Source organism: Varanus komodoensis, unplaced genomic scaffold (assembly GCF_004798865.1).
Source record: "Varanus komodoensis strain SLA01 unplaced genomic scaffold, ASM479886v1 scaffold4, whole genome shotgun sequence".
In the NCBI taxonomy this organism is placed as follows: Eukaryota; Metazoa; Chordata; class Lepidosauria; order Squamata; family Varanidae; genus Varanus; species Varanus komodoensis.
The window spans coordinates 28,789,494-28,805,305 of NW_025335941.1; the positions used below are offsets into that span (position 1 = coordinate 28,789,494).

General features: G+C 42.3%; 1 protein-coding gene across 1 annotated transcript in view; it reads left to right on the forward strand.

Moving 5' to 3' along the window:
- Positions 1-1,187: 1,187 nt before the first annotated feature.
- GABRR3 (gamma-aminobutyric acid type A receptor subunit rho3) overlaps positions 1,188-15,812 on the forward strand; it is a 52,158-nt gene continuing 37,533 nt past the window's right edge. Inside the window, exon 1 of the mRNA XM_044441765.1 lies at positions 1,188-1,378. Coding sequence (XP_044297700.1) covers positions 1,245-1,378 — 134 coding nt within the window. The 5' untranslated portion in view covers positions 1,188-1,244. The remainder of the gene's footprint in view (positions 1,379-15,812) is intronic.

Consider the following 15,812-nt stretch of genomic DNA (forward strand, 5'->3'; position numbering starts at 1 on the left):
GCACTGTAGGATTCCACAAGTCAGCTCCTTCTTGGAGGAGTGACTGTCTCCAAGCATCACCATCTGGAACTGACTCAGGAAGTAGGAATGGAACCACTGCAAGGGTGTGCCCCCTTTTCCTAACTCTTTTGGACAATTAAGGAGGATACTGAGGTTGATACGTAGCATTGAATGCTATTGAGAGATCCAACAGAAACAGCAGGGGCACATTATCCTATCAATTCTGAGTTGTAGATCACCTCCAAATGTCCAAAGCAGTCTCAAATCTGACAGTCCTATCCCTCTCTGAAGCCAGTTTGAAATGGATCCAGGAAGTCTGTAGCAGGATCACCTGGAGTTGGAAAGATACCACCTTCTCAATCAGCTTACAAAAACAGTATATATAAGGTGTAGGGGGTCCAAGTCGGAGTTCTTTCTAGATCAGCAAAGCTGCACTTTTCTTTTGTGATGCAAACCAAAATTACATTTTTTAGTACCAATACTTCTTTGATCTTAGCAGCAGCTCTGCCTTACACACACATGCACACACACACTTCAGAACAGTAAAACAATATTTCCAAGGGTCAGATGAAATGCCAAACACATTGGCAATTGCTAGATTTCCTAGCCAAGATAGAAACTAGGTATGCCATAAAACAGTTGGTAATAGTTGTTCATGGTCTGTGAAGCAAAACTGTTAGTTATTGAATTAAGCAATTTATTGATGTCTCCAAATGATTTTCTGCATATGCAGTAAGTAAGATTAATTTCCCAACTGTTTCTCATTAATCACAGACTCTTATAGGGTAATGAAAGTTGTTTCTGTTTGTTTTTTAACATGGTGTTGTGTGGGATTAAGGGGATTAAATGTTTGACATCATGCTTTTGTCTATGCAAGAGCTTCATCAAAGAGTACACTGAGCTGGTGTTAAAGCATCCGGCTAGGGGTGCATTCAGAGATGGCAAAAGAGTGGATGAAAATGCAAATAAGCAAAATACACTGCTTTATTTAATAGATTTCTAAAGGAAAAACTGCAGTGTTTGGACAGCAAAACCATATGATGTGGATTTTAAGGAAGTACAAAGCTGCAGGATTAATAGAAGACATCAAAGAAGAATGAAAATTGGGATGGCTTGTACTATGCACTGCCTCTTATTATTTGCATCCTCTTCATTGAATGATGTTTCTTAATAATAGGAGCACCAGAATGAAAGGCTACTGATGTGGGCTGATTGAACAGGTTTTATTCCAGTGACGGGAAGACATGGTCCTTGCAATAAAACTGTTGCTCTTCACCTGTATTTGGCCAACTTCTCTTTTAATCAATAACAGTGATCATCATCATCATCCTTACCACAACCATCATCCTCAAAGGTCATTCATGAAAAGACATAACAGGTGAGCTGAGTGGTTATTGCATGCCATGGCTGCTGTTCTCTTTATATACATTCTGTGTGTCTGCTGCCATCTCAGGACTCCTGGATTGACCTGAAGGACTGTTTTCATCTGTTGAATAGTGCAGGCACTAGAGCAGGGTGGCGATGAAATACTTTCATGCCATTAAAAAAAATCAGCATGCTTGATAACAGAGCTTAACCTAGTAAAATTTATTTTCCATATTTCTTACATATGCTATTGGTAGATGGATTGTGCATATCTATTGGGGGAGAGAAAGAGTAGTGATCTCTTCATATGCTCAGGCTATTATCTTTTACCCCCTTTCCTGGAAGTAACCTACTCTGAACACAGTGGGATTGACTTCTGAGTAGACATGGACTGGGTTGCATTGTGAAGATGCAATGCATATATACCATTAAAATACAGTAAATGAATGTAAAAATGTAAACTACTAAAAAGCTAAAACACCTGTTGAAATGTTTATTCCCTTACCTGTGAGATACCCATTTCTAACCTAATTGTATAATGTTTTCATTCTATCAAATACAAGCATCAATATCAATATAGTATAAAACATAAAAAAGGAGGAGCATAATTAGGTTTTTATTTTTATTGGTTCAAATCTGCTTTTAATCAGACTACAGAAGGTTTGCCCTTGAAATAGTTAAGCGTGCTTTAAATTTGTGGAATTATTTTATTGGCATCTCTAAAACTCAGCTTTTGAGCTAGTTAATGCATTTTATTTTCTAGTCAAGCTCATGATTTTAGTGGGACTTAACCCTGCACATTGCTGGTTAGAGCACAATCCCCTGGAAATATTTCTTAGACAGCATTACAGAAATGTAGTAGAGAAGCATAGAGATCATATCTGGAGCTTTTGAAGGACATATTCCATGTAGATCGTACATGTAACTGACAACCCAATGAAAGTAGCCAAGTTTCAGATGTAGGCTCCAATATGTACAGCTTTCTTCTATCTTCCTTTCTGATTCTCCAGGGAGATCCCTCTTCAAAAGGAAGAACAAATAATAACTGAAGGGCTGTAACTCAGTAGCAAAACACATGGAAAAAGTTCCAGGTTTCCTTGCATAGAAAAGGTCCCAGGTTCAGTTCATGGCATCTCTTGGTAGGATTGGAAAGATGCCTATCTGAAATCCAGTCAGTGTCATCAGTACCCAACTAGGTAGAACAGAGGTCCAGTTTCGTGTATGTTTCCTCTTAAGCAATAATCACCTGGGCAGGGAGATGATACAGGAAACATTGTTCTCATTATCTGTATGTCAGAGGAATGTCTAGTGTATGTGGCAGTAGACTTTGAAATACGTGAAACTACCTAGATTGGAAGGATAGCATTTAAGAAATTCATCCATGAAATACAAGAAAAGCTTATGTAACAACAGCTTAGAGAGTAAATGCTTGGAGAAACTGTCGGACTTGGTCTTGTCATGAATCCTGAGGTTATGAGCTCAGATGTCTCCCAAGCATTACTGCATTTAAATGGAGGGTTTGTACACCTTGTGAAATGTCATAGGAATTTTAAGTGGGAACTGCTGGATCAGACACAATAGGGCCCAATCCCTCTTCCTTCTTTGTCCTCCTGTAGCATCCAAAGGACACTGCAGGGGCAGCAATATGTCTCCTGAGCCACATTTAACATTTGCCACAGCTTGACTGTTTGTTCATAGCCCACAAAAGTTGCTCTTAAAGGTACATTTACCATTCCTGTTTTGAGGCTTCTGAGCTACCCTCCTGACGAAACCCAGCAATATGACTGTGTATGTGTGTTGGGGGGGGGGGGCGTTATTGTCCATAATCACATATTTAAAAAAATCCTTGTTCTCTCTTTCACATAAAGCTGACATGTCAATGTATGCCTAGCCTGTTTCCTCCATTTTACACCCTGATCTCCTGCTAGTAGTGGGGGGAAACTCAAGGAAATCCCCATGCAGGAAGGCAGGCACTGGAGTTCCTTCACACACTAGAGTTCCTTCAGGTTTTACAGCTTCCGGAGGTGCTATCCATCTGAGATAAATTAGAGGGGACAGCTGGAGTTTCCTAGCATCCCCTAAAAAGCCCTGGGAATACTGCTGGGAAAGATGGTATTGATGTGCTGACCCCACCCGTAACATACACTTTATTTACAGGTTCTTGATTTTTTTTCTACAGGTCCCTGGTGTCTCTGTGTTATGCACATTGGAGAAAGTAGGGTAGCCCAGGGTCTCATGAGCATCCTCCTAAAAAAAAAAAAAAGAGGATTCTGCAACAAAGGGTGCTTTATTTATTTTATTTATTTTTATAGGAAACTTCTATGCCGCCCCATTCGCCGAAGCCTCGGGGCGGCTCACAGACATAAATAAACTTGGTTAAAATAATATAAATTAACAGTATAAATTAAGTCGCCCTGGCCAAAGAATAAAATACTATTAACAGTTAAAATGACATTTGAATAAAAAGGTCTTTGGTGCCGAAAAACAAATAACGGCGCCAGGCGGACCTCTCTGGGGAGCGCATTCCATAGATTGGGCACCACTGCAGAGAAAGCCCTCCTCCGAGTACTCACCCTCCTAATTTCCTTCACGGAGGATTCCTGGAGAAGGGCCTCTCCCGCAGATCTCAGGGGGTGGGCGGGTGGGCATATACTTTAACACTTTACACACACATCTCTTTTTAAAAAATGATAGTGGGCTACAAAGTTGGAATTCGTCATGTATATAGGCTCCAAGATTTCACATACCTTGGCTCAGTCATCAATTCAAAGGGAGACTGCAACCAAAAGAGTTGAACAAAGCTGATACTTGGAAGAGCAGTAATTAAAAAACTAGAAAAGTTCATTAAGTGCGAGGGCATTTTACTGGAGACTGAGGTCAAAATCATTCATACTATTGCATTCCCAGTCACAATGTATGGGTGTGAAAGCTGGACAGTGAAGAAAGCTGACAGGAAGAAAACAAATGCATTTGAAACATGGTGCTGGAGGAGAGCTTTGTGACTGACAGAAAGACTAAGTGGGCCTTTGATCAAATCAAGCTAGAAGCAAAAATGACAAAACTGAGGCTGTCATACTTCAGACATCTCATGAGAAGGCAAGACTCCCTGGAGAAGACAATCATGTTAAGAAAAGTGTCAGGCAGAAGACAAAAGGGGAGATATGGATTAAATCCATAAAGGAAGCCACAGCCTTGAACTTGGAACAGCTGAACAGAGCTGTCAAGGATATGATATTTTGGAGGGTTTTCATTCATAGGCTTGTCCTAAGTTGGAGACTGACAGCACATAACAGCAGCTGTCTCCATGCAGCCATGTTTTCATGGAAAAGTGGTTCTCCACAAGTGTCTTAGCTACAATGGCAAGCCTTTCTGCCACTCTTTCTGTTGTCTTTCTGTTGTTTTAGAATGACCATAGCTTATTTTGTTGTCAGCTTTGGACAGCACAATAAACTATGGCATGTTCACTAAGCCCCACAACAAGCCATTACTATTTGGGGTGGTTTATAAGTCACCCCAGGGTTGCTAATAAAGCACCTCCTAGAAAGAGTGCTGGATTGTGGCTTAGAAACCACCATAGCTTACCATGTCATGTAAACCCAGTCAAATACAGAATCTACTTTGAAATGTAAAGGCAGTCCAAATGGGAGAATAACTGAAAGGCTGATAAGAACCATGTGCATAATACTTTCCAATCATCCCATTGTACGAATAGCAATTGATTTTCTGGACTATTGATTTGATTCTAGTTGATAATGCAAATATACACCCTTTAACAAAATCTGAAGTTAGTGCAGGGCAATGTAGTTGATTTGGGTCTAAGCATGTCACTCACTGTCTCCTGAAGCTTCTAGTATACTGAGGGATGAATAGAAGTGATATAGCATTTTTAAAACAAAGGAGATTTCTGTTTAAAGTTAACAGGCTGTACTCATATTTTGGAGTAAGCCACACTGAATTCATTGAGACTTACTTCTGAGTAGTTCTACTTAGCATTAAGCTGCAATGCAATAAACAACATTAAACAGATAAAAATATACACAGATGGCCATTTCCCCAGGGATAACAACAGCAAAGCATGAAGCAGTCCATGTCAAGGAGGAAAGCAGCCCATTGCTGCGGCATGCTGGTTCAACTATATTTAGTACTTGTCAGGGAAGTTACCTCCAGAAAAATAAGCAGGATTTTTAGAACCATCTCTCAGCTTTAAAGAAATGGTCACACCTGGTTTGACATAGAAAACTTGTTGGTTAGTACAAGCTGGAATTTTATTGGGGATTTCCAGGTAGTCTGAGCTATTAGGTCCCAAACAGTTGCTTGCATGGCCTTGATATGTTATGTGCTGCTACCTTAAGACAGGTCTAGTATTCATCTAAATATTGTACATATGTATTGTGAGCAGCTCTAAATCAGGACAGGGCAGCCTCCAGGCTTGTAGCTCTGCTTCGTTGCTTATTGCAACTGTGAGATGCACCACCACAAGTGCCAGGTGCAAAAATATAAAACAAAAGAAGCTGTGCTGGTCTGTAAAAAAAAGTCAGAACCTGGAGACAAGCAATAAAATAGGAGGTGTGTATATGCTAAAAATTAAGGAACAGGATACATATGACTATATGCTTCTTCCAGGAATGTGTGAACTATACCAGATCCAAGTTTGCAAGTACCCCCCCCCCCCGAAATTCTTTCTTTGCTGGAATGCATGTAACAACAAACCTTGGGTTAGCAAACAACTCATTAATCCAGATGTATACAGCATGCTGATATTCTTGAGCCATGTTGATTGGAGGCTGCTGACAGTACACAGAAACAGCTGTATGGGTGGGTGTTCCCATGAGTCATCCATGATTTGCTGCCATGATGTGTTAACTGGGTCTAAGTCTGCTTCCAGACCATAGTAGGAAACAATAGGGGAGAACCACTTTAAACTAAAACTGGATCCCATTAAAGTAGAGCCTCCTTATTGCACTGCATAGACAAGAAACTACTGAAAAGCATATTAGTTTGGAAAGCCAGATAAGCTTAGCTTTAAAAAAAAGCTTTCTCTATTATTTGAAGTGGGAATTGGGACTCCATTTTAATTGGCACTAGGATTGTTAGGCACTCTGGAATCAGATAAATGATTTGTAACCTTTTAAAAAAGAGCATCATGTGGAAATTTTCTTCTTATTCTGCAACTTTGACTGGATTAATAGTGTGGCCCAGTTCCTCTCCCAAAGCTGTTTGTCGACATTCTCTTGCAAAGAAGATTGTAAAGCATTAACCAAAGTGTGTGTGTGTGTGTGAGAGAGAGAGAGAGAGAGAGAGGGAGAGAGAGAGCTTATTCTCCACATCCATAATGTTAACATGTTGTGTCTTTCAATATTAGTAAAACCTATTTTATAAAATACATTGCAGTATACTTGTGTGGTAGATGCAGCTGACTCTCTAAGGCTGCATTCCTATACCTGTGTACCTGGGAATAAGCCCTATTGAGAAAAATAGGTTTACTTTGGAATAAATATGTGTTGTCTTCTGTAAGTGTGGGTGGGTGGTTATGTACCTGTACATTTCTATGTGTCTACTCAAATCAGTTGCAGCCCTCCATTAAATATTTTTAGAATTATTTATTTTTTTAGAATTAGGGTCTTCTCCATGTTTGTTTAGAAGTTCACTGGGACTGATCTCCAAGAAACACAAATAATGCAGCATTTTATTCTATTTGAGTATCAATAGAGTAAAAATTGTGTGTGTGTAGACAGACACACACACACACAGAGTGCTGGCTCTGAATCCATTCTTAACTTTGGCACAAGCTAGACATGTTGTTCAGTGCATCTTTACATTTATGATGCAGGTGTTTTTGTTTGCTTGGTTTTTAAAAGCAATTAGGGAGTGGCTAGGATACTTACTGAGCACCATCAGGTACACCCTATGTGATTTTATTTAGGGATGCTTTTCTAGTATAATTACTAGTTGTGGGACCTCATATCTGTATCTACCTTTGGTGACTACTGTCATCATCAGCATGGCTCTTATTCTTTGGCCTCTGGCAACAGAAGCCTGCTGTGACAAACACCTTGAAGTAGCTACCAAAAGAAACTCTGTTTATATGAACAATGAACTGAAGCCATGGGTTATTTTACTTATTTAAAACTTTTATATCCCATCCACTACTGAAGTCTTGGGACCGTCTTACAAAAATACAGTTATGGAGTATCATTAGCCACAGGCCAAAATGAAAATTGCTGAAGATTTGAAAATCTGGTGGAATTAACAGTAGTTTCAAAGCATTTTTTGGAGTTGGTTTCCACAAAACCAACTTTGTGGAAACCTTCAGTTATATTAGCAGGTGAGACAGATTATTATTATTATTATTATTATTATTATTATTATTATTATTATTATTATAACATTTCTATGCCGCCCCTTGCCGAAACCTCGGGGCGGCTTACAACATGATAAAATACATTGAAATACAATAGTACATAATAAATTACCATTAAATATAACAATACAAAAAATACATTGATTTACAAATACAAAATTAAAATTATCAGTATAAAATAAAAATATAGGAGGAGAAAGAGAAGGAAGAAGAAGTTGCCCAGGCCAGATCATATGTTTTAACAATTGAAATGATGTTTAAATAAAAAGGTCTTTACCTGGCGCCGAAAAACCAGTAACGACGGTGCCAGGCGGACCTCTTTGGGGAGTGAATTCCATAGGTTGGGCGCCACCGCAGAGAAAGCCCTCCTCCGGGTACTTACTCTCCTAATTTCTTTCATGGAGGGTTCCCGGAGAAGGGACTCTCCCGCAGATCTCAAAGGGCGGTCGGGCATATACGGACGTAAGCGCTCGTTCAGGTAGCCAGGACCCAAGCCGTTTAGGGCTTTGTAGGTCATAATCAACACCTTGAATTGGGCCCGGGCTTCAATGGGAAGCCAGTGAAGCTGATGGAGGACTGGAGTCATGTGAGCATAACGCCCCGTCCCCGTCAGCAACCTGGCAGCTCTATTTTGCACCAATTGAAGTGTTCGGACTGTCTTCAGGGGAAGCCCCACGTAAAGCGCGTTACAGAAGTCTAGGCGGGAAGTCACCAGTGCGTGTGTCACCGTCGCCAGGCAGTCGTATTCCAGGTAGGGGCGCAGCTGATTAATCAGCCGAAGCTGAAGGAAGGCGTTCCTTGCTACCGCTGTCACCTGAGCTTCCAAAGAAAGCTCCGGGTCGAGGAGTACTCCTAAGCTGCGGACCTTATCCCTAAGAGGGAGTGTTGCACCATTCAGGACCAGGTCAAATCCACCCTCTCTGAAACCCGATCCGCCAACCAACAGGACCTCCGTCTTGTCTGGGTTGAGTTTCAGTTTATTGGCCCTCATCCATTCCCTTACCTCGGCCAAGCACCGGTTCAGCACAGCCACTACCTCACCTGGATTAGTGGAGAATGAGAGGTAAAGCTGGGTATCATCAGCGTATTGATGATTCCGCAGCCCACACCTCCTGATGACCTCTCCCAGCGGTTTCATATAGATGTTAAATAGCAGAGGGGATAGAATGGAGCCCTGTGGTACCCCATGGCATAGCTGCCATGACGTAGAGACATGGTCCCCCAGCACTACCTTCTGGAATCGACCGTCGAGATAGGAGCGGAACCACTGCAAAGCAGTGCCTCCAACCCCCAATCCCACAAGTCTATCCAGAAGGATACCATGGTCGATGGTATCGAAAGCCGCCGAGAGGTCCAGAAGAACCAACAGGGATGTACTCCCCCTGTCCTTCTCCCTGCACAGGTCGTCGTACAGGGCGACCAAGGCAGATTCAGTACTGTACCCGGGTCTGAAGCCGGACTGAAAAGGATCCAGATAATCAGTTTCCTCCAAGAGTGCTTGGAGTTGTCCCGCCATCACTCGCTCCAGCACCTTGCCCAGAAACGGGATGTTGGCCACAGGTCTATAGTTAGTGGCCATCTCTGGATCCAGTGACGCTTTCTTCAGGACCGGTCGTATTACCGCCTCCTTTAAAGGGGCAGGCACTCGACCCTCCCTCAGAGAAGCGTTAACCACTTCCAAAATCCAGGTCCCAATCCCGTGCTTGGAGTTATTTATTAACCAAGACGGGCAAGGATCCAATAGGCAAGTGGTGGGACGTACTCTTCCAAGCACCTTGTCCACATCATTGGGCCGCAATAATTGAAATTCCTCCAGTAATTTTGGACCAGACGGTGGCATTGGCGACTCCTCAGATTAGATTAGATTCAAGATCTGAGGATTCCTTTAAAGGGCAAAAGCTGTAACACCTTAGGAGGATGGATTGTAGAGCACCTGCTTTCTAGGTCTAGTATCTCCAGTTAACAGGATCAAAAAGTAGATGCCAAGAAAATCTCTACCTGGGAGAGCAACTGTCAAACAGAGTGGGCAATAGTGTTTTGAACCAATAGTCTATTCTGGTGTGAAACATTTTCCTATGTTCCTATATGCTGAGCATATGGCTGTTTAAAACCAGACTGTTCCCCTGCTTTGGCATGGAGAAGATTTTGCATTTATAAAAGGCAGTTTCCTGTGGGGCACACATGGTGCTGCTGCCGCTATCAGTTTACTATGAAGGTTGAATTGAAAGTATGAGAGTGCAAGAGCAAGCATGGAGGCCAGTACTAAATTCATGGCAATACCACTTCTGTCCCCTGAAGTACAGATCTTCAAACTGTAACTTCTTTGAACTCTTGACCAACATGTTCCTAAGTTCAAAAATGGACTCTAGCTCCCATCCTGGCCCATGAGGGTAACTCACATTCAAGGTACTTAGAATAGCCAAGTGCCCACTGTCTTCTGCTAGCAACCTGGCTACCTTTTATCAAGCCTATGCATTTCTACTTCTATGGCCCAGAGCAATATGTTAGTGAGAATCTAGTACAGTGGTACCTCGGCTCATGAACACCTTGGTTCACTAACAAATAGGGTCACGAACAAAAATTTCTGAAAAATTTTGACTTGGGTTGTGAGCACCGCTTTGGGTGGTGACCAAGATCGCAGCCATCTCCCCCCCTCCTGAGTGGGGAGATGGCCACGATCCCAGTTGCTTTCGTGCAGGGAAGGCATGCATGATCAGAGGCTGCTGTGCTGCTGCAGGAAAGACAGGAGCAGCAAAGCAGAGCCGCAGGGGAGATGGCCGAGATTCCTCCTGTCTTTCCTGCAGGAGCGCGCCTCTGATCAGGCATGCCTTCCCTGCATGAACGGAACTTCAGTCGCAGCCATCTCCCCACTCCCAGCGCATCGTTTGTGCCCATCTCTCCTTCCCCCAGTGTGCCCCCGATCACGCCCATCTCTCCCCCGCACTCCCCAGTGCATTGGGATGACGGGCACGTGCAGGGATGACAGGCATGATCTTGGTCGTGCTGTGGGGCGGGGATGGCCGCACTTGTGCTTGGGGTGGGGGGGGGGAGATGGCTGCGATCTTTGTTGTTGTCACTTTGTTTCACATTTTTCTGATTTAAAAAATGGCTATAGAACGGATTAACCTTATTTACATTGAACCTTATGAGGAAGTTTAACTTGACCAATTTGGGTCCTGGAACGGATTAAGTTTGTGAGCCAAGGTACCACTGTATTGAATCTGAGGAGAATGGCATAGTCCAGGTATCAAGTTACTGCACACTGCTATATTATACATTTCCTGTCATATTAGAGTGGTAAAAATAGCTCAGAAAAGTGTTCATCACTATTGGAATTTTCCAAACAGGAGCTTGCTGTTATTGGTGCTTTGTGCATTGTTGCACCATGCAGATTGCATCCCCCTGGCTGACTCTACTTTTTCTCATGCTGGAGGGTCACCAGAGGAATCTTATGAGATCTCACTCTTCTTAAAACATTTGCTTCTCTCAAAATACCCTTCCTTTCACCTCTCCCCTTGCTCCATGTCACTGAAACGTCAAGCCATGAACTTTTGGCTGGGCATTATTTGGGACATGCTTTGGTTCTTCTCATAGAACAGCATTTGTAGAACAGCATTTGCCAGTGGCCATGCCAACCTGGAATGATGGTGGTTGTAGAGTACTACACATATGGATAGCATCAAACTCCCATAGTACATCAATACAAATATACAAACTAGTACACTTATTTAAAGTTGTTGTGTATATAGAGCTGCTAGCTCCTTGATAACAGAGGAAAACTGAGAGGAATTTACTTGAGAGCAGGTTAGGACACTTGTGGCCTTCCAGATATTTCAGCCTAGAGCACCCATCATTTTTCACACCTGGCTATTCTGACTGGGGCTAATCAAGTTGCCCACCCAACTAGAGGATATACCCTGTGCTGGAGAATCCCATGTGCTGGTTTATATGAATGCCCATCAATTTAGGTTAACACCCTGTAATTTTAAATGCTCCTTTCCCTTGCTATACTATCCTGACATTATCTGAATATATATCACCACTATAAGATTTCTTAAACAATCAGATGACAGAGTTATCTCACCTCCTCTTATATATATATATTTTTTGCTAATTAAAAACTATGTGAGTTACCTTCCTCAAGAATAATGAGAGCTGAAAACTAATATGAAAATTCATACTGCCTTAATATAGATTTTGGAATTTCCCCCAAGGGCCAACATGGCTACATGTCTTCTGATATCAGAATAAACTTGATAGTCATGCCCATAATATCTTTTTAAAAAGATATATTTCTGGGATGACAAATGTTTCATTTTCCATCCTCCTCCTCATTTGTTGTTGTTGTTATTCGTGAGTCGTGTCTGACCCATCGCAACCCCATGGACAACATTCCTCCAGGCCTTCCTGTCCTCTACCATCCCCCGGAGTCCACTTAAGCTCACACCAACTGCTTCAGTGACTCCATGTCGCCACCTCATTCTCTGCCGTCCCCTTCTTCTTTTGCCATCTATTGTTCCCAGCATTAGGCTCTTCTCCAGGGAGTTCTTCCTTCTCATTAGGTGGCCAAAGTATTTGAGTTTTATCTTCAGGATCTGGCTTTCTAAAGAGCAGTCAGGGTTGATCTCCTCTAGGACTGACTGGTTTGATTGCCTTGCGGTCCAAGGGACTCACAGGAGTCTCCTCCAGCACCACAATTCAAAGGCCTCAGTCCTTCGGTGCTCAGCTTTCCTTATGGTCTAGCTTTCACAGCCATACATTGCAAGTGGGAAAACCATAGCCTTGACTATACGCACTTTTCTTTGCAGGGTGATGTCTCTGCTTTTTAGTATGCTGTCTAGATTTGCCATAGCTTTCCTCCCAGGAGCAAGCGTCTTTTAATTTATTGGCTGCAGTCCCAGTCTGCGGTGATCTTGGAGCTCAGGAAAATAAAATCTGTCACTACCTCCATTTCTTCCCCATCTATTTGCCAGGAAGTGAGAGGACCAGATGCCTTGATCTTAGTTTTCTTAATGTTGAGTTTCAAGCCAACTTTTGTGCTCTCCTCCTTCACCTGCATCAAGAGGCTCTTTAGTTCTTCTTCACTTTCTGCCATTAGAGTGGTATCATCTGCATATCTGAGGTTGTTGATATTTCTCTCAACAAACTTAATTCCAACTGGTGATTCATCTAGCCCCGCCTTTCTCATGATGTGCTCTGCATATAAGTTAAATAGGCAGGGCGACAGTATACAACCTTGCCGATCTCCTTTCTCAATTTTGGACCAATCAGTGGTTCCGTGTCCAGTTCTCACTGTTGCTTCTTGACCCGCATATAGGTTTCTCAAGAGACAAATAAGATGGTCTGGTACTCCCATGTCTTTAAGAACTTGCCACAATTTGTTGTGATCCACACAATCAAAAACTTTAGCATAGTCCATGAAGCAGAAGTAGATGTTTTTCTGGAACTCCCTAGCTTTCTCCATGATCCAGCGTATATTGGCAATTTGATCTCTAGTTCCTCTCCCTCTTCGAAATCCTGCCTGTACTTCTGGTAGTTCTCGGTCCACATACTGCTGGAACTTAGCTTGTAGGATTTTGAGCATAAATTTGCCAGCATGTGAAATGAGTGCAATGGTGTGGTAGTTTGAACATTCCTTGGCATTGCCCTTCTTTGGGATCGGAATGTAAACTGACCTTTTCCAATCCTGTGGCCACTGCTGAGTTTTCCGAATTGGCTGGCATATTGAGTGTAGCACTTTTACTGCATCGTCTTTTAAGATTTTGAATAGCTCAGCTGGAATACTGTCACCTCCACTAGGTTTGTTGTTGCTCCGACTTCCTAAGGCCCATTTGACTTCACATTCCAGGATGTCTGGCTCGAGGTCAGTGACCACCCCATCGTGGTTATTAAGCTCTTTCTTGTATAGTTCTTCTGTGTAATCTTGCCACCTTCTCTTAATCTCTTCTGCCTCTCTTAGGTCCCTGCCATTTTGGTCCTTTATCATGCCCGTCTTTGCATGAAACGTTCCCTTCATATCTCCAATTTTCTTGAAGAGATCTCTGGTCCCCCCTATTCTATTGTTTTCTTCTATTTCTTTGCACTGTTCATTTAAGAAGGCATTCTTAGCTCTTCTAGCTGTTCTCTGGAATTCTGCATTCAATTGGGTGTATCTTTCTCTTTCTCCCTTGCCTTTCGCTTCCCTTCTTTCCTCAGCTATTTGTAAAGCTTCCTCAGACAGCCATTTTGCTTTCTTGCATTTCTTTTTCTTTGGGATGGTTTTAGTTGCTACCTCTTGTACAATGTTGCGAACCTCCATCCATAGTTCTTCAGGCACTCTGTCTATCAGAGCTAATTCCTTAAATCTATTTGTCACCTCTACTGTATCAGGGATATGATTTAGGTCATACCTGAGTGGCCTAGTGCTTTTCCCTACTTTCTTCAATTTAAGCCTAAATTTTGCAACAAGAAGGTCATGATCTGAGCCACAGTCAGCTCCTGGTCTAGTTTTTACTGACTGTATAGAGCTTCTCCATCTTTGGCTGCAGAGCACATAGTCAATCTGATTTCTGTGTTGACCATCTGGTGATGTCCATGTGTAGAGTCGTCTTTTGGGTTGTTGAAAAAGAGTGTTTGCTATGACCATCGTATTCTCTTGACAAAATTCTACCAGCCTGTGCCCTGCTTCATTTTGTACTCCAAGGCCAAACTTGCCTGTTATTCCAGTTATCTTTTGGCTTCCTACTTTAGCATTCCAATCCCCCATGATGATAAGGACATCATTTTTTGGTGTAGAAGGTGTTGTAGGCCTTCATAGAACCAGTCAACTTCAGCCTCTTCAGCACCAGTGGTTGGGGCATAGACTTGGACTATTGTGATGTTGAATGGTTTGTCTTGGATTCGAACTGAGATCATTCTTTCATTTTGGAGATTGCATCCTCATACTGATCCTTAAAACAAATAGTGTAAAGGATAGAAAGATAATTGAAAGCTGTAGGTTTTCAGTACAATATCAACCACTCAAGTTCAATAGATCTCAGTCAAAAGCAGGAATTGCTAATATTTCCTGGATTTTACCAGTAACTCACAATGATATGAATTATTACCAAGATTGTAATTAGCCAACTTAATTTCAGATGCAGCAGTAACCTCAAAACCAAAATGTCAGTTTCTGGCAAGACTGAAACATCATGCTGCTGTCCCTGCAGCTTTGCCAGTAAGCATGTATTGCTTCCTTGGCTTTTCAGTGGTAAACCCAAATGCTCAGACTATTCATAATTTTCTCTAAAAGAACCACAGCACTTCTAATTACATAAACCCAACACTGGATTTTCATAGCAAGTTGGAGCCAAAATAAAGAAAACAATTTCTAACTACTCATTTTATTAATATTCAGTTCCATGTGGCCTAGAATGACCTTTTGTGGTTGAGAGTCTGAAAGCTCTCATGTGACCCAGCTAGCACTGGAGATTTTCGGGTATAGAAACCAAGTGATTGGATTGATATGTGCTAAAGAAGCAGGTCCCTAGGTATGACTCAGCTGAGCTGTAATTAAATGAATAGAGTATATATGCCAGACTGGAGAATTTTATAAAAGAGGCCAAAATCAGAAGGGGCAAACTCCAATGGCTGTTCCAGATATAGGGTGCAAGCCCATGGCTACCAGACACTCTCTTGGTGTCCATAGGAAAACTCAGATCCCCAGCTCTGAGACTGGAACTCCATACTTGGAGGTGCTCCTCTGTCCTTGCCTCCAGCCCAGCACTTTCCATACTAGCTGTGGCTCTAAAGTCAGAGGGGCAACTCTGGAGATAATGCCAGAGAATGCAAGGCATGAGGGCTTGCCAGAGGATGAGGAATCCCAGCAGACCCTCAACCCTCCTTCTTACAAGCAAAGGAAAAAACACTTAATCCTATGCAAAGGCCTTCAGCTCTCAGGAAATTGCAGCTCTTTTTTCTGTCTAAACTTGCGTAGGATTTTATCCCAAAGCTGGATAAGAGTTTTTTACAGCAAGGGAAGTGTGAAGGCAGTTCTCAACTCTGCAGGCCCTGCATTGGATGCCTGTAGTCCTCTGCATTCAGAGAGTCACGGGCAGCTGCTTCAAAT